The following is a 19,881-nucleotide window of genomic DNA, read 5'->3' on the forward strand; positions in this document are numbered from 1 at the left end:
CCTACTGTCAGCCCCTATATACTGTCAGCCTACCCTACCCCTGCAGTCTGTATCCTGCTCTACATTCACGTGATAGGCTCCCCTGCAGTCTGTATCCTGCTTTTTATTCACGTGATAGGCTATCCTGCTCTACATTCACGTGATAGGCTCCTCTGCAGTCTGTTTCATCCCTTGATTCTCCCTTAGAGTGCTTGAGATGGAAAAATGGGTCATCTGTTACTGAGAGGAAGTTGGTACTCTGAGCACGTACAGTAAGGCTTTATTTTTAGGACGTGCCTTGGAATGGAGTTTTCTGCTCCCCCCCCCCCCCTCTTTTCAGCTGTGAATCTGATTCTGAAACAGCCTGATGGGAAATTAAATCACTGAACTGCTGGAGAGAAGAGAGATGGAGGAGAGATGAAGGAGAGACATCAAGAAAGAGAACAGAGAGGGATGGAGAGATGAAGGAGAGATGGAGGGAGAGAGAGAGAACAGAGAGATGGAGGGAGAGATGAAGGAGAGATGGAGAGAGAACAGAGAGGGAGGAGAGGTGAAGGAGAGATGGAGGGAGAGAGAGATAACAGAGAGGGATGGAGAAATGAAGGAGAGATGGAGGGAGAGAGAGAGAACAGAGAGAGATGAAGGAGAGATGGAGAGAGAGAACAGAGAGATGAAGGAGAGATGGAGAGAGAACAGAGAGGGAGGAGAGGTGAAGGAGAGATGGAGGGAGAGAGATAACAGAGAGGGATGGAGAAATGAAGGAGAGATGGGGGAGAGAGAGAGAACAGAGAGGGATGGAGAGATGGAGGGACAGACAGAGAACAAAGAGGGATGGAGAGATGAAGGAGAGATGGAGGGAGAGAGAGAACAGAGAGGGATGGAGAGATGGAGGGACAGACAGAGAACAGAGGGATGGAGAGATGAAGGAGAGATGGAGGGAGAGAGAGAACAGAGAGGGATGGAGAGATGGAGGGAGAGAGAGAGAACAGAGAGATGGAGGGAGAGATGAAGGGAGAGAGAGAGAACAGAGAGATGGAGGGAGAGATGAAGGAGAGATGGAGAGAGAACAGAGAGGGAGGAGAGATGGAGGGAGAGAGAGAACAGAGAGGGAGGAGAGATGGAGGGAGAGACAGAGAACAGAGGGAGGAGAGATGGAGGGAGAGATGGAGAGAGAACAGAGAGGGAGGAGAGATGGAGGGAGAGAGAGAGAGAGAACAGAGGGGGAGGAGAGATGGAGGGAGAGACAGAGAGAAAGAGAACAGAGAGGGACGGAAAGAGAAATAGAGTAGCCATTCTTAGTGCTGTTAACAACCTACACATCCTATGAAAAACATGTTTCATATTCCCCCAGCCAGCCTGTCTGCCTGCCCTCTCCATGACAACCCAGAGTAACCTGTCTGTCTCTCCTGTCAACACACCACAGTAGTCTCTCTCTCTGCAGAGTAACCTGTCTGTTTCCCCTGGCATCAAACCCAGTATCCTCCCTCTCTCTCCACCCTCCCTCTTACTGCAGAGTAACCGGTCTGTGTGTGTGTGTGTGTGTGTTCTCTCTCTCTCTCTCGCTCTCTCTCATACCTACTAACTGCTACCCACCCGCAGGCTGGCATTACGGACAGAACATAGTAGCTGTAACTGTCAGCATGGCATTAGGAGAAGGGAAGGATGAATAACAGGTGCTAATAGCCTAGTGGCGTGGTGTATCTTATCGGGTTGAGGCCATCAGCATGGCATTAGAAGGGAAGGATGAATAACAGGTGTTAATAGCCTAGTGGCGTGGTGTATCTTATCGGGTTGAGGCCATCAGCATGGCATTAGGAGAAGGGAAGGATGAATAACAGGTGCTAATAGCCTGGTGGCGTGGTGTATCTTATCGGGTTGAGGCCATCAGCATGGCATTAGGAGAAGGGAAGGATGAATAACAGGTGCTAATAGCCTGGTGGCGTGGTGTATCTTATCGGGTTGAGGCCATCAGCATGGCATTAGAAGGGAAGGATGAATAACAGGTGCTAATAGCCTGGTGGCGTGGTGTATCTTATCGGGTTGAGGCCATCAGCATGGCATTAGGAGAAGGGAAGGATGAATAACAGGTGCTAATAGCCTGGTGGCGTGGTGTATCTTATAGGGTTGGTTTCTGGTAGCTGCAGTCGGCAGAAACTGCAGGTTGGAGCTATACTGAGGTGTTGTGTGTTCAGGTGAGCCTTGCTGGTATTTACGACAGGTCAGCCATCCATTAATGTGTTATTACCCCACAGTGAACACACAGGGGTTGTTAATGGATGATGAGGGCTCATCTGTCAGGATTATCCACACATAATAACAACTCCTAGGAGACCACAAAAGAAACATGAAAAACACCTCAATCACATTTCACTCAGGCACAATGTTCCGTCTATTGTTTTGCTATTCTTACTGCTTCTCTTCTCAGTAGAATAACAATGTATTGAAGTCAGTCCCTTTAGTGCAGTTGCCCTTCATGGGAAGTTTAAAGACTAAAGGATATTGAAGTCTACTCGCTGGAGCAACAGTGCCACAGTGCCCCCTATTGAAAAGGAGAGGAATGTCACACAAATACACAGACACTCAGACAAACAAGTCATCTGGTGTGTGTGGCGGCTTTGCAGGAGTTCTTTGTGTAAATTGAAAACAGATTTAATTTCTCAAGAAATATCTACAACAAATTCAAATCAAATCAAATTTTATCGGTCACATGGGCCAAATACAACAGGTGTAGACTTCATAGTGAAATGCTTAATTTCACTATAAAGCCCATTCCCAACAGTGCAGAGTTAATAAGTAAGACAAATATTTGCTAAATAAAAAAAACAAAATAGTAACAGAATCAAAACAAGGCTATATACAAGGAGTACCAGTACCGAGTCAATGTGGATCAGAGGGCCAAAGCCTCCCGTGGTGTCCTCTTCACAACTGTGTTGGTGTGTTTGGACCATGATAGGTTCTTAGTGATTTGGACACCGAGGAACTTGAAGCTCTCAACCCGCTCCACTACAGCCCCGTCGATGAGAATGGGGGCGTGTTCGGCCCTCTATTTCCTGTAGTCCACGATCAGCTCCTTGGTCTTGCTGACGTTGAGGAAGAGGTTGCTGTCCTGGTACCACACTACCAGGTCTCTGACCTCCTCGCTGTAGGCTGTGTGATCAGGCCTACCACCAGGTCTCTGACCTCCTCGCTGTAGGCTGTGTGATCAGGCCTACCACCAGGTCTCTGACCTCCTCGCTATAGGCTGTGTGATCAGGCCTACCACCAGGTCTCTGACCTCCTCGCTATAGGCTGTGTGATCAGGCCTACCACCAGGTCTCTGACCTCCTCGCTATAGGCTGTGTGATCAGGCCTACCACCAGGTCTCTGACCTCCTCGCTATAGGCTGTGTGATCAGGCCTACCGCTGCCATGTCATCAGCAAACGTAATGATGGTGTTGGAGTTTTGTGTAGCCATGCAGTTGTGGGTGAATAGGGAGTACAGGAGGGGACTGAGCACGCACCCCTGAGGGGCCCCCGTTGCCTACCCTTACCACCTGGGGGCAGCTCTTCAGGAACCAGTTGCAGAGGGAGGTGTTTAGTTCCAGGGTCCTTAGCTTTGTGGGCACTATGGTGTTGAACGCTGAGCTATAGTCAATGAATAGCATTCTCACATAGTTGTTCCTTAAGGCGAAGTGGGAAAGGGCAGTGTGGAGTACAATAGAGATGACATAATCTGTGGATCTGTTGGGGATGTATGCAAATTGGAGTGGGTCTATAAACAGAGATGCTTGTTCTAGGTCCCAAGAAACAAAAAGATCTTCTGTTGAATCTGACAATTAATCTTAATGGTTGTACAGTCGTCTCAAATAAAACTGTGAAGGACCTCGGCGTTACTCTGGACCCTGATCTCTCTTTTGAAGAACATATCAAGACCATTTCAAGGACAGCTTTTTTCCATCTACGTAACATTGCAAAAATCAGAAACGTTCTGTCCAAAAATGATGCAGAAAAATTAATCCATGCTTTTGTCACTTCTAGGTTAGACTACTGCAATGCTCTACTTTCCGGCTACCCAGATAAAGCACTAAATAAACTTCAGTTAGTGCTAAATACGGCTGCTAGAATCCTGACTAGAACCAAAAAATTTGATCATATTACTCCAGTGCTAGCCTCCCTACACTGGCTTCCTGTCAAAGGAAGGGCTAATTTCAAGGTTTTACTGCTAACCTACAAAGCATTACATGGGCTTGCTCCTACCCATCTCTCTGACTTGGTCCTGCTGTACATACCTACACGTACGCTACGGTCACAAGATGCAGGCCTCCTAATTGTCCCTAGAATTTCTAAGCAAACAGCTGGAGGCAGGGCTTTCTCCTATAGAGCTCCATTTTTATGGAACGGTCTGCCTACCCATGTCAGAGACGCAAACTCGGTCTCAGTCTTTCCTGAAGACTCATCTCTTCAGTGGGTCATATGATTGAGTGTAGTCTGGCCCAGGAGTGGGAAGGTGAACGGAAAGGCTCTGGAGCAACGAACCGCCCTTGCTGTCTCTGCCTGGCCGGTTCCCCTCTTTCCACTGGGATTCTCTGCCTCTATAACCCTATTACAGGGGCTCAGTCACTGGCTTACTGGGGCTCTCTCATACCGTCCCTGGGAGGGGTGCGTCACCTGAGTGGGTTGAGTCACTGATGTGATCATCCTGTCCTATTCGGTGTCCTGTGTGAATTTGTGTGCTCTCTCTAATTCTCTCTTTCTTTCTCTCTCTCGGAGGACCTGAGCCCTAGGACCATGCCTCAGGACTGACTACCTGGCATGATGACTCCTTGCTGTCCCCAGTCCACCTGGCCGTGCTGCTGCTCCAGTTTCAACTGTTCTGCCTTATTATTATTCGACCATGCTGGTCATTTATGAACATTTGAACATCTTGGCCATATTCTGTTATAATCTCCACCCGGCACAGCCAGAAGAGGACTGGCCACCCCACATAGCCTGGTTCCTCTCTAGGTTTCTTCCTAGGTTTTGGCCTTTCTAGGGAGTTTTTCCTAGCCACCGTGCTTCTACACCTGCATTGCTTGCTGTTTGGGGTTTTAGGCTGGGTTTCTGTACAGCACTTTGAGATATCAGCTGATGTATGAAGGGCTATGTAAATCAATTTGATTTGATTTGATTTTGGTCTAGGGTTTCTGGGGTAATGGTCTTGATGAGCGCCATGACCAGCCTTTCAAAGCATTTCATGGCTACAGATGTGATAGTAATTTAGACAGGTTACCATGGTGTTCTTGGGCACTATGGTGGTCTGCTTAAAACACATAGGTATTACAGACTGGGACAGGGAGGGGTTGAAAATGTCAGTGAAGACACTTGCCAGTTGGTCAGCACATGCGCTGAGTACGCGTCCTGGTAATTTCGTTTGGCCCTGCGGCCTTGCGAATGTTGACCTGTTTAAAGGTCTTACTCACATCGGCTGCGGAGAGCGTGATCACACAGTCGTCCGGAACAGCTGGTGCTCTCATGCATGTGTGGTATCCCAGGAGGTCTACCCGGGGGATGGTAATAGAGGGGAGGTACGTGAGGCGACGTTGGCTCCCTCTGCTGGGGATACGGGAACTGGACACCCCGACACGGACAGCTAAGTGGAGGTAATTAGAGGAGAGTGCCAACCAGCCATGGAGGCCAAATAAAAGGAGCAGGATGGCACACCGCTGGAGAGAACGGGGAGAGACCGACACCAAGCAAAAGTAGAGAAGGATCGCCAGTTAAGAGAGAGAAGAAAGACCGAAGTGATTTCTTTGATGTATTTATTTTCCGTCTTAGTAAAGTTGTTCTGTGGACTAAAGCTGTCAATATCTGCTCAACCCAACGGTTTACCACACGTTTCAGTGTTACTTTCCTCGAAGTGAGCAATTTGAGTACTTTAGCTTGTCTGGTAGGCTCGTATCACTGGGTAGCTCACGACTGTGCTTCCCTTTGTCATCTGTAACAGTTTGCAAGCCCTGGTACGAGCGTCGGAGCCGGTGTAGTACGATTCAATCTTAGTCTGACACTTTGCCTGTTTGATGGTTTGTCGGAGGCCATAGAGGGATTTCTTATAAGCTTCCAGGTTAGAGTCCCGCTCCTTGAAAGCGGCAGCTCTAGCCTTTAGCTCAGTGCAGATGTTGCCTGTAATCCATGGCTTCTGGTTGGGGTATGTACGTACGGTCACTGTGGGGATGACGTCCTCGATGCACTTATTGATAAAGCCAGTGACTGATGTGGTGTATTCCTCAATGCCATCGGAAGAATCCCGGAACATATTCCAGTCTGTGCTGTTTAGCATCTGCTTCATCTGACCACTTTTTTTATTGACCGAGTCACTGGTGCTTCCTGCTTTAATTTTTGCTTGTAAGCAGGAATCAGGAGGATAGAATTATGGTCAGGTCTGCAAAATGGAGTGCGAGGAAGAGCTTTGTATGCATCTCTCTGTGTGGAGTAAAGGTGGTCTAGAGAGTTTTTTTCCCTCTGGTTACACATTTAACATGCTGGTAGAAATGAGGTAAAACAGATTTAAGTTTCCCTGCATTAAAGTCCCCGGCCACTAGGAGCGCCGCCTCTGGATGAGCGTTTTCCTGTTTGCTTATGACCTTTCACAGCTCATTGAGTGAGGTTTAGCGCCACCATCGGTTTGTGGAGGTAAATAGACAGCTACGAATAATATAGATGAGAACTCTCGATAGTGTGGTCTACAGCTTATCATGAGATACTCTACCTCAGGTGGGCAAAACCTTGAGACTTCCTTAGATATCGTGCTCCACCTGTTGTTTACATATATGCCCTTGTCTTACCAGACGCCGCTGTTCTATCCTAGCAAGCAGTTGAATGCTTTATCATGCAGTAACCCCATATAGCAAGCAGTTGAAGGCATTATCATGCAGTAACCCCATATAGCAAGCAGTTGAAGGCATTATCATGCAGTAACCCCATATAGCAAGCAGTTGAATGCTTTATCATGCAGTAACCCCATATAGCAAGCAGTTGAAGGCATTATCATGCAGTAACCCCATATAGCAAGCAGTTGAAGGCTTTATCATGCAGTAACCCCATATAGCAAGCAGTTGAAGGCATTATCATGCAGTAACCCCATATAGCAAGCAGTTGAAGGCATTATCATGCAGTAACCCCATATAGCAGGCAGATGAAGGCATTATCCTGCAGTAACCCCATCAGAGAGATGAGTTTGAACTACAGCAGCTGCCGTGTCACCCTGCCAAATGCAGAGGAGGCTGAGAGGGAGGAGGAGGGAGGCTGTTTATTTACCATAGAAAGAGGGCAGCCGCACAAGGCCTACCGGGGTCTGGCGTGGAATCTGCAGCCCTGTCCAAACTAGGGGGATCTGGCACGGGGTTCTGACTAGAGCTCTGTCCAAAACACAGCGCCAGGCCTGAAGTGGACCAGAGTTCCAGACAGAACTCATAACACACAGTCACACACTGTAAAATGTACACACACACACCCAGCCAGAGTTCCAGGCTGACCTCAAAACAGAAACGCAGTTCTAATCTCCTCTGTCTTCTAAAGGACACTCACTTCTTCTATACAAGAGTACACCCAGAGTACATAGACACTGGCCGGGTCCAAATACCCATACTGCGTCCTAAATAGTAGGCCGTTTGAGTTTACGAAAACTATTTAATTTGCATACTATTTAATAGTATGCAACATATTGAAAATCTAGTATACTTTAAAATCTAGTTTACTATATTTAAGTCTAGTACACTTTAAATCTAGTATACTATATTTAACTCTCGTATACTTTAAATGTAGTATACAATATTTAAATCGAGTACACTTTAAGTCTTGTATACTTTAAATGCCCGGGTGTCATCGTTTTTTCGACGTTGACAACAGCTGATCAAGTAGGTAATGGTGGTACCGGCATCAACAAATTAACAAATATCGGGAAACAGCACCATCGTGCAGGACACATTCTCAGTACGTTAACCTAGAATCCGTTCCAGGATGTGAATTTGGTATGGTTTAAATGCCAGGATGTGAATTTTGTGCGGTTTAAATGCCAGGATGTGAATTTGGTATGGTTTAAATGCCAGGATGTGAATTTTGTGCGGTTTAAATGCCAGGATGTGAATTTGGTATGGTTTAAATGCCAGGATGTGAATTTGGTATGGTTTAAATGCCAGGATGTGAATTTGGTATGGTTTAAATGCCAGGATGTGAATTTGGTATGGTTTAAATGCCAGGATGTGAATTTGGTATGGTTTAAATGCCAGGATGTGAATTTGGTATGGTTTAAATGCCAGGATGTGAATTTGGTATGGTTTAAATGCCAGGATGTGAATTTGGTATGCGGTTTAAATGCCAGGATGTGAATTTGGTATGGTTTAAATGCCAGGATGTGAATTTGGTGCGGTTTAAATGCCAGGATGTGAATTTGGTATGGTTTAAATGCCAGGATGTATGGTTTAAATGCCAGGATGTGAATTTGGTATGGTTTAAATGCCAGGATGTGAATTTGGTATGGTTTAAATGCCAGGATTTTTGCACATTGGTTTAAATGCCAGGATGTGAATTTGGTGCGGTTTAAATGCCAGGATGTGAATTTGGTATGGTTTAAATGCCAGGATGTGAATTTGGTACGGTTTAAATGCCAGATTGTGAATTTGGTGTGGTTTAAATGCCAGGATGTTATACTTATTTCAGCCCTTCATCTAGTACAATTGGATGCACATTTTTTTGCACATTGGAAGAAGTGGGCTGCGAGTGATAGGCCCTAGTTCTCTTCAAGACGTGCTAGTACATTACTCCATCCCCAGCAGAACAACTCCCTCCTATATTACTCCATCCCCATTGTAGAAAGCTGCTCTGTTCACTAGTATGACCATAAATGGTGCTCAACTTTCAGGCCTTCTGAGATTCCCTGGCTGTCCGTCTACTACCCCACTGTGCTGCTCAGGCCCTAATCTGCTAGTGCTGCCTTGCTCCAGTGGCTCAGTGGGAAATACTGATAAAAATGGTGTCCTACCCAATTCAATCTGTAAACCGCAACTAAACATGACCATTCTGGCACTAATCTCCATGCATTACTACTGCCATCTAGTGGCCATGCAGATCACAGAAACAGACAATACATTCTCACATCTTTATTTCATGACTCCATCTCAGAATTACAAAAACAATGATATTCCACTGACATCGTAGAAAACAATCGACCTAATAAAAGATAGAGTCCACCTCACAGTGGACATATACATGACAGGGACAAACAGAGCCAACCTCTTTACATAGTGTTTCATGTATAAATAGGGAAAATGTCCTCACCACATTTTGAAATCATGCTTAATCTAGAGTATTAGTTAAAAAAAAAAAAAAAACTTTTAGGCTAAATAATACAACACATTTAGTTTGTCAAGATATTAGAATGTGAAATGAGGGCTACTGCATAGGAAATGTTTTACAGTAGACTGAAGAGGGGACACGGACAGGGCTTCTTATATAGCACTGGGGGAGGGGGTACAGTCAGCCGATGTCCTGGTTGGTGAGAAAGACATCCAATGGCAGCCATCTTGACTAAGGCCACACAGCCACACACGCAGTTGCACACTGTTTCACACACAAACCTCACCAGCTCATTCACTCAACGTCATCTTCTGCCAAACTCTGAGCACTCACGATTCTCTGAAAAAAAGAGAGAAACTTCACTGAACTCCTCAGCCACGGTCAGACCTGAATCCTGACAGTCTAATAAGTGACATGAGAATGAAACTGTCAAGAAAAACAACTGACAAGGTTAATGTCCAAGAGCTGAAAGAACAAAAAGCCATTTTGGTGACACTCCAACCCCACCCTTGGACAAAGTACCCTTTGTCCATATCAGCATGCCAAATACATTGTACATTCTAAGTGTGAATATCGGAAGAGACCTAGCGTCTTCCGTGGGAGAGAGCCTCCTCACTCACCTGGCTGATGGTGGGCAGTTTGGTGAGCAGCATCTGGAACACTGGAGGAGGCAGAGTCTGCTGTAGCACCTGGAGCAGCTGCTGGGGCTGACCACACACTGCTATGGCATTTGTTAGATGGTCTACACCCGTCTCACAGTCTCCTGTTGGGGTGGTCGACATGATTAGGTCAGGTGGTCTACTTCCTTCAAGCTACAGTCCAAACAAGATATTAATACCATCTCAGCTCTTACGCTAGCCACTTTCCCCTCGGGGGGAATCACGATCGAAACTGAATGCAGTTTGCCATCTTAACTTATTCGTGACAGGGGGGGGCAGTATTGAGTAGCTTGGATGAATAAGGTGCCCAGAGTAAACTGCCTGCTACTCAGGCCCAGAAGCTAATATATGCATATTATTAGTGGATAGAAAACACTCCGAAGTTTCGAAAACTGTTTGAATGATGTCTGAGTAGAACAGAACTCATATGGCAGGTGAAAACCTGAGACAAATCCAACCAGGAAGTGGGAAATCTGAGGTTTGTAGTTCCATTTAAGTGATTGCCTATCCAATATGCTGTGTCTATGGGGCCAGATTGCACTTCAAGGCTTCCTTGTCAACAGTCTTTAGAAAGTTGTTTGAGGCTTTATTGTGGAAGGGTGTCGAATAAGAGCTGTTTCAACAAGTGGACTGGGCTGTGGCCAATCAGTTGTTCACTGCGCTGTCACGCGGGTGCACGTTCCTTATTTTTCCTCTAATGAATACGCTATTGTCCGGGTTGGAATATTATTGAATATTTATTATAAAAAGACCCTAACGATTGATTGTAAATATTGTTTGATATGTTTCTACAAACTGTAATAAAACTCAACTTCTCGTCTGGATTTTGCGCTCGCACATTGTGCCTTTGGAATAGTGAACTAAACAGAGGTATTTGGACGTAATCGAACAAAACAATTATTGTGGGAGTCCTGGGAGTGCATTCCGACGAAGATCAGCAAAGTGAAGATTTATAATGCCATTTATGACTTTTGTTGACTCCACAACTTCGCGGAAAACTCCTGGGATGAAGATCGTCAAAGGTTAGTGGTTAATTTTATCCATATTTTTGCGATACCTTTTTGGATGGAAAATGGCTGAAAGCTTTCTGTGACTAGTTGCTGACCTAACATAATGATAAGTTCTGCTTTCGCCGAAAAGCCTTTTTGAAATCGGACACTGTGCTTGGATTAACGAGAAGTGATTCTTTAAAATTATTGTATGGTTTGGGAATTTTAATTTGGCGCCCTGCACTTTCACTGGCTGTTGGCGAGGTGGGATCATCCAAAACGATCCCAGAGAGGTTATTAAGTGGAGGTCCAATTCACTCATGTTGCCTCCTCGGCCCTCAATTTAGCTCGAGGGAGCGAATGAACAACTTTGGTAACTTGCAGGGTTGATATGACCCACAATTCAATTCACATGTCAAACTCGTGGCTGCGAAGTATCAAACTTAAAAACAAGGCTGCTTTTTCACAAAAATAAATTAAAATAAAAAGACACTACCGTAACCAACTCATTCAAGATTTCATTTTTACCATTTTATACATTGTAGAATAATAGTGAAGAAATTAAAACTATGAAATAACACATGTGGGATCATGTAGTAACGGGGAAAAAAATAAAAATAAAAAGGTTAAAATCAAAATACTAAAAATAAAAAAAATCAAGGGAACACTAAAACAACTAGATCTGAATTAAATAATATTATATACTTTTCTCTTTACATAGTTGAATGTGCTGACAACAAAATCACACAAATTATCAATGGAAATCAAATTTATCAACCCATGGAGGTCTGAATTTGGAGTGACACTCAAAATTAAAGTGGAAAACCACACTACAGGCTGATCCAACTTCGATGTAATGTCCTTAAAACAAGTCAAAATGAGGCTCAGTAGTGTGTGTGGCCTCCACGTGCCTGTATGAACTCCCTACAACGCCTGGGCATGCTCCTGATAAGGTGGCGGATGGTCCCCTGAGGGATCTCCTCCCAGACCTGGACTAAAGCATCCGCCAACTCCTGGACAGTCTGTGGTGCAATGTGGCGTTGGTGGATGGAGCGAGACATGATGTCCCAGATATGCTCAATTGGATTCAGGTCTGGGGAACGGGCGGGCCAGTCCATAGCATCAATGCCTTCCTCTTGCAAGAACTACTCCAGCCACATGAGGTCTAGCATTAGGAGGAACCCAGGGCCAACCAACCATCATATGGTCTCACAAGGGGTCTGAGGATCTCATCTCGGTACCCAATAGCAGTCAGGCTACCTCTGGCGAGCACATAGAGGGCTGTGCGGCCCCCAAAAGAAATGCCACCCCACACCATGACTGACCCATCGACAAACCGGTCATGCTGGAGGATGTTGCAGGCAGCAGAACGTTCTCCACGGCATCTCCAGACTCTATCACGTGCTCAGTGTGAACCTGCTTTCATCTGAAGAGTACAGGGTGGCAGTGGAGAATTTGCCAATCTTGGTGTTCTCTGGCAAATGCCAGATGTCCTGCACGGTGTTGGGCTTTAAGCACAACCCCCACCCGTTGACGTCGGGCCCTCACGGAGTCTGTTTCTGACCGTTTGAGCAGACACATGCACATTTGTGGCCTGCTGGAGGTCATTTTGCAGGGCTCTGTGCTCCTCCTTGCACAAAGGCGGAGATAGCGGTCCTGCTGCTGGGTTGTTGCCCTCTTACGGCCTCCTCCACGTCTCCTGATGTACTGGCCTGTCTCCTGGTAGCGCCTCCATGCTCTGGACACAGCAAACCTTCTTGCCACAGCTCACATTGATGTGCCATCCTGGATGAGCTGCAATACCTGAGCCACCTGTGTGGGTTGTAGACTCAGTCTCATGCTACCACTAGAGTGAAAGCACCACCAGCATTCAAAAGTGACCAAAACATCAGCCAGGAAGTATAGGAACTGAGAAGTGGTCTGTGGTCTCCACCTGCAGAACCACTCCTTTATTGGGGGTGTCTTGCTAATTGCCTATAATTTCCACCTGTTTATTCCATTTGCACAACAGCATGTGAAATTTATTGTCAATCAGTGTTGCTTCCTAAGTGGACAGTTTGATTTCACAGAAGTGTGATTGACTTGGAGTTACACTGTGTTGTTTAGGTGTTCCCTTTTTTTTGAGCAGTGTATATTTTACATTTGAGATTCTTCAGAAAATCCACCCTTTACCGTGAAGACAGCTTTGCACTCTTTGGCATTCTCTCAACCAGATTCATGAGGTAGTCATCTGGAATGCATTTCAATTAACAGGTGTACCTTGTTAAAAGTTCATTTGTGGAATTTCCTTCTTAATGCATTTGAGCCAATCAGTTGTGTTGTGACAAGGTAGGGGTGGTATACAGAAGATAGCTCTATTTGGTAAAAGACCAAGTCCATATTATGGCAAGAACAGCTCAAATAAGCAGAGAGAAATGACAATCCATCATTACTTCAATACATGAAGGTCAGTCAGTCCATAAAAATGTAACTTTGAAAGTTTCTTCAAGTGCAGTCGCAAAAACCATTCAGCGCTATGATGAAACTGGCTCTCATGAGGACCGCCACAGGAAAGGAAGACCCAGAGTTACCTCTGCTGCAGAGGATAAGTTCATTAGAGAGTTAACTGGCTTGCACAAGAGTTCAAGTAACAGACACATCTGAACATCAACTGTTCAGGAGACTGAATTAGGAAATAAAATGCATCAAAATAAAAATGACTTATGTAAATGATGTCGTAAAGCTGAAATAATCAGAGCCCTCGACACAGGTCCCTGGGCTAGAGCACCATTACTTTTTTCCAGAAGCTAACATTAGCAACCAGGATGTTTATGAGAATACACAGTTGGACCAGACACTAATGCCACAGCTATTCCAGAAGGTGTCAATCTGAGTTCAAGCATGTTATTCAGAACCAGATAGTTATAGGATCTTAGTAGTGTTCAGGACTGGGTGTGTATGAAAGATGAGGTGATGGCCATGGAGACAGGGGGTGACAGCTAACCTTGTGCTAGCAGCTCCTCTCCCAGTTGGATCTTAGTAGTGTTCAGGACTGGGTGTGTATGAAAGATGAGGTGATGGCCATGGAGACAGGGGGTGACAGCTAACCTTGTGCTAGCAGCTCCTCTCCCAGTTGGATCTTAGTAGTGTTCAGGACTGGGTGTGTATGAAAGATGAGGTGATGGCCATGGAGATGGCCATGGAGAGGTGATGGCCAGGGGGTGACAGCTAACCTTGTGCTAGCAGCTCCTCTCCCAGTTGGATCTTAGTAGTGTTCAGGACTGGGTGTGTATGAAAGATGAGGTGATGGCCATGGAGACAGGGGGTGACAGCTAACCTTGTGCTAGCAGCTCCTCTCCCAGTTGGATCTCCTCCAGGAAGAACTTCTGTACAGCTTCTGCATCCTTCAGGTCAGGTAGCTAAATGGCAGACAGGTTAGCAGACAGTCAGTACAGGGGAAGACAAAGAGCCTTCTAAAAAAGCACTAACTTCATATCTCAGTGCTCCTGAGTGGTGCAGTGGTCTAAGGCACTGCATCCCAGTGCTAGAGGCATCACAACAGACCCTGGTTCGATCCCGGGATGTATCCCAACTGGCAGTGAGCCGGAGTCCCATAGGGCGGCATACATTTAGTGTCATCCAGGTTAGGGGAGTGTTTGGCCTGGGTAGGCCGTCATTGTAAAATACGAATTCGTTCTTAAACTGACTTCCCCAGTTAAATAAAAATACATTTGCCCCTTGGTCTGGCCATTGTTTGTAATGTTTCTTACCCTGAGTACAGTCTTCTCTTGGGAAGACTTCTGTTTACTCCTGCCTGTTGAAACAATGTCATATTTGACGACTAAAGGAGTGGCTTGCAGAGAAAGATGTCAGTTACATGGAAGGGCTAAGAAGAAGAAAATACATTTAAAAAGGACTCGGGATTGTTTAAACACATTATATGGTGGACACTAACGTTACTAGTCTATGTAGGAGAGTTGGTTGACTTAACTAGTTATGTACACCACCATTGACAAACCATCCTTAATATTGGATTGACCGGACTGCAAATGAATCCATGTTAGCTAACTGGCTAAGCGGATATGTTGGCACTTCGTTAGTTAACTATTGACTAGTTAACCAACTCGTAACTAGTTAGCAATAACATAACCCAAATACAAAGGTAAGCGTATACTTAATGCAGTTATATCACGCTAGATAGTTAGCCAAACATTTGTAAACTAGCTAGCCATTTTGTCGCAGGTATAAAAACACGTGCCAGTTTGCTAACACGACTTACGTTCTTGTAGTCTTTTCTTGAAGTTCGGGTCACTTCGTCGTTTTCTATCGAAATAAACGCAGTATCCAATGAACAAGGCTCCGGCCACCCCAGCGACCATGGTGCTGGTTTTAGCCCCCATCATGTCCGGAGAGCAGAGTAGACACACCGCTAAGTTAACTAGCCAGCATGCTAGCTACTGACTCTTCCTGTGAAGGACACCGACTGCGCATGACTCCATCCTGCGTCACTGGACTCACACCTGCGCAGTGACTACAGCTGATTTATGATTTAGTTGATTTATTACATACAGCTGATAGGTGAAATAGTGAACAGGGCCGTCATTCGGGTAAAACGGTTTACCGTGTAACAACCAAATGCAACAAAAAGAATCGGGGGAGGGACCTACCTGAATGTGTCCAATAGAAACTCTCGTTTATAATTGCAAAACGTTTTCCGTTCGTTGTTAATGTTTTCCGTTTGGTGCAAAACTTTTTGCAACAGAAATCGTTACACCCTAGAGTTTAAGGGTTTACTCCTTGTTCAAGGGCTTACTTTACAGAAGGCAAGTGGATTTGCCATTTATTTTCAGTTACTGAAATTATTTATTTTGTTATTACTGTAGTATAAGTACACTACTACCAAGTACAGTCATCAAATCATTCCTTCTCAATGTTAGAGTTGACCATAATACATTTTGGCAGACTCTCCAGGGCCAGTGCATTCAACGAAGGTGGGTAAGGCAACCACATTATCCACAGATTACAGCCGTTACAAGTAAATCTAGAGACGTGCGTGTTGAGCAGATAACATGGCATGTGACATTTCCACCAGACCAAAGACAATACAATGAAGTTCAAACTATGGCATTTATTTCAAACAGAGGCTTCTTTTTTCTTTACTTTTTTTTGCTTACATTTGTACAATAAATTACACATGTATGAATGCCCATTTTCTGACGGGCCTAATAAATACTATAGAGTTTTTTTTTCATAAGCTTTATCACTCTCTCTCTCTCTCTCTCCCAGACCATTCCATAGAGGTCTGTGAAACTGTACAAGTTGGAAAATACCAGAACCGTCTTTTCAAAACCGCTAAACCCAGTGAGCAAAATCGGGTTGAAAAGACATCAACCAAAAATAATGTATTTTCAACATCTTGTGCTCATAGGGTATGCTTCTGATACAAGCACAAGCTAACGTAAAAACAACACACACAAAAAAAAACTAATTAACAAGCCAAGACAGAGAACAAAGCAAATAACCAGTCTAGGAAAAAAACATTTTTTCTGAAAACCTCAGAACAAAAAAGTAAACAAAAAAACAAATGAAGAACCAAATAAACCTTGTACCCAAATGGCACCCTATTCCCTATATAGTGCACTACTTTTGACCAGGGCCCATAGGGATCCATTTGGGACGCAAGCCCTTGTCCCCCCAGTGAGGACCATAATGAGAAATGAACGGGGAAAACAACATACATGCGTCGACCCTCCTCACTATGTACACTAATGAAACTACACGTTGAAACAGTACGACTGCCTGTACACAAAAGTACACGTTATTATGAACAGTGGAAGATATTCAATAGCTTGACTCAAATCACTCTTCTTCTCAATATACAAATGTATAACAAAGGCATACAATTACATACAAGTGCCAAACAAACAGACATAATACCATACAGTGGGGATCTATACAAACTACGCATCCCAAATGGAAACCTGTCCCCTTTATAGTGCACTACTTTTGACCAGGGCCAATAGGGAATCCCATAGGTAGTGCACTACTTTTGACCAGGACCAATAGGGAATCCCATAGGTAGTGCACTACTTTTGACCAGGGCCAATAGGGAATCCCATAGGTAGTGCACTACTTTTGACCAGGGCCAATAGGGAATCACATAGGTAGTGCACTACTTTTGACCAGGGCCAATAGGGAATCCCATAGGTAGTGCACTATAAATGGCATAGGGCAGATGCAACCAAAGGGAGGAAACACTGGACTCTTTTGACCAATGGAATCCCTAAGGTAGTGCATACTTTTGACCAGACAGGGAATCACTTTGTTGTCATACTTTTGACCAGCTACAATATTGTTTTACCATTATCCTGGTCAGATTATAGAGTGAACCAAAACATGATTATTTTTGACCAGGGTTGGGTAAAACAACATGATTATTCATTGGTATGGGTGAGGGGGTTTTGACCAGGTAAAACAACATGATTATTCATTGGTATGGGTAGTGGGTTAAGAGGGTAAAAGGGAACATGATTATTCATTATATGGGTGAGGGGGCAGAGTTGGGTAAAACAACATGATTATTTGAAATAATGGCTGTAACAACATGAGCACTTTGTTGTATGGGTAGGGGGGTTAACAGCTAAAACAATATTGTTTTCATTATCCTGGTCAGATTATAGAGAACAGAACCAAAACATGATTATGTTGGTATGGATGGGGGTGAAGAGTTGTGTAAAACAACATGATTATTTGTTGGTATGGGATGGGTGAGGGGGGTTAACAACATGATTATTTGTTGGTATGGGATGGGTGGGGGGGGTTGGTATGGGGGGGGTTAACAACATGATTATTTGTTGGTATGGGATGGGGGAGGGGGTTAACAACATGATTATTTGTTGGTATGGGATGGGGGGTTAACAACATGATTATTTGTTGGTGGTGGGGGGTTAACAACATTATTATTAGGTGGTGGTGGTGGTGGGGGTTAACAACATGATTATTTGTTGGGGGTTAACAACATGATTATTTGTTGGTGGTGGTGGTGAAGAGTTGATTAAAAGGAGGGTGTAATTTGGAAACACCACATGATTATTTGTTGGTATTTGGGATATAATAATCTTGGGGGGTTACATCTGGGACACATGATTATTTGTTTCTAAATGGTGCAGCATAACAAACGACTTAACTGAACATTATTATTAGGTGGTGGTGGTGGTACAGGGGGGGTTAACAACATGATTATTTGTTGGGACTACTTTAACAACATTATTATTAGGTGGTACAGACTGGTGGTGGTGGGGGACGGTTAATCTGAACATGATTATTTAATCTGGTGGTTTAATCTGAAGAGTTGATTAAAAGGAGAACTGGTGATAATTTGGAAACACCATCGATGACCTTTATAGCTTTACTGTCAATGTGTTTCACTTTATATTTTCTATATAATAATCTTGGAACAATCAATTACACATCTGGGACACATTCTTATTAGATTTCTAAATGTCTTCTGCAGCATAACAAACTACTATAATCTGAACAAACTACTTTAATCTGTACAGACTACTATAATCTGTACAGACTACTATAATCTGAACAGACTACTTTAATCTGAACAGACTACTATAATCTGGTCAGACTACTATAATCTGTAGGGGTAAAGATTTGATAAGAATGCTGAATCTGTATAGACTCATCAAATCTCACCCCTACAGGTTATAGAAGAACACAGGATTGATGAGGAGTTGGAAACATACTGGTAGAGCACCTACTGTTTTAGTATATTTCTCTTGGGATAATCAATTACAAACCTGGGAATTATACATTATATATATTACTATATACACTGAACAAAAATATAAATGCAACATGTAGAGTGTTGGTCCCATATTTCAGCTGAAATAAAAGATCCCAGAAATGTTTATTTCTCTCAAATGTTTACATCCCTGTTAGTGAGCATTTCTCCTTTGCCAAGATAATCCATCCCCCTGACAAGTGTGGCATTTCAAGGAGATTAAACAGCATGATCATTACACAGGTGCACCTTGTGCTGGGGACAATAAAAGGCCACTCTAAAATGTGCAGTTTTGTCAAACAACACAATGCCACAGATTCCTCAAGGTTTGAGGGAGCGTGCAATTGGCATGCTGACTGCAGGAATGTCCACCAGAGCTGTTGCCAGATAATTTAATGTTAATTTCTCTACCATAAGCCGCCTCCATCGTCGTTTTAGAGAATGTGGCAGTATGTCCAACCGGCCTCACAACCGCAGACCACGTGTATGGCGTCGTGTGGGCGAGCGGTTTGCTGATGTCAAATTTGTGAACAGAGTGCCCCATGGGGGCGGTGGGGTTATGGTATGGACAGGCATAAGCTACGGACAACGAACACAATTGCATTTTATTGATGGCAATTTGAATGCACAGGGATACCGTGACGAGATCCCGAGGCCCATTGTCGTGCCCTTCATCCGCCGCCATCACCTCATGTTTCAGCATGATAATGCACAACGCCATGTCGCAAGGATCTGTACACAATTCCTGGAAGCTGAAAATGTCCCAGTTTTTCCATGGCCTGCGTACTCACCAGACATGTCACCCATTGAGCATGTTTGGGATGCTCTGGATCGATGTGTATGATAGCATGTCCCAGTTCTTCCATGGCCTGCGTACTCACCAGACATGTCACCTATTGAGCATGTTTGGGATGCTCTGGATCGTCGTGTTCCAGTTCCCACCAATATCCAGCAGTTTCACACAGCCATTGAAGAGGAGTGGGACAACAACCACAGGCCACAATCACCAGCCTGATCAACTCTATGAGAAGGAGATGTGTCTCGCTGCATGAGGCAAATGGTGGTCACACCAGATACTGACTGGTTTTCTGATCCACGCCCCTACCTTTTTTTCATTTACAGTATCTGTGACCAACAGATGTATATCTGTATTCCCAGTCATGTGAAATCCATA

The 19,881-nt window shown here is 44.4% G+C and overlaps 1 protein-coding gene across 1 annotated transcript; it reads right to left on the reverse strand.

Moving 5' to 3' along the window:
* Positions 1–9,077: 9,077 nt before the first annotated feature.
* tomm20a (translocase of outer mitochondrial membrane 20) lies at positions 9,078–15,438 on the reverse strand. The gene is made up of 5 exons (XM_024388418.2): positions 15,195–15,438; positions 14,686–14,729; positions 14,253–14,334; positions 9,909–10,051; positions 9,078–9,627 (listed from the first exon to the last, which is right to left on the reverse strand). Exons 1-5 carry the CDS (start codon positions 15,316–15,318, stop codon positions 9,583–9,585), a joined length of 438 nt encoding a protein of 145 aa, XP_024244186.1. The 5' UTR covers positions 15,319–15,438; the 3' UTR covers positions 9,078–9,582.
* Positions 15,439–19,881: the final 4,443 nt, after the last annotated feature.

Source organism: Oncorhynchus tshawytscha, linkage group LG24, assembly GCF_018296145.1.
Source record: "Oncorhynchus tshawytscha isolate Ot180627B linkage group LG24, Otsh_v2.0, whole genome shotgun sequence".
In the NCBI taxonomy this organism is placed as follows: domain Eukaryota; kingdom Metazoa; phylum Chordata; class Actinopteri; order Salmoniformes; family Salmonidae; genus Oncorhynchus; species Oncorhynchus tshawytscha.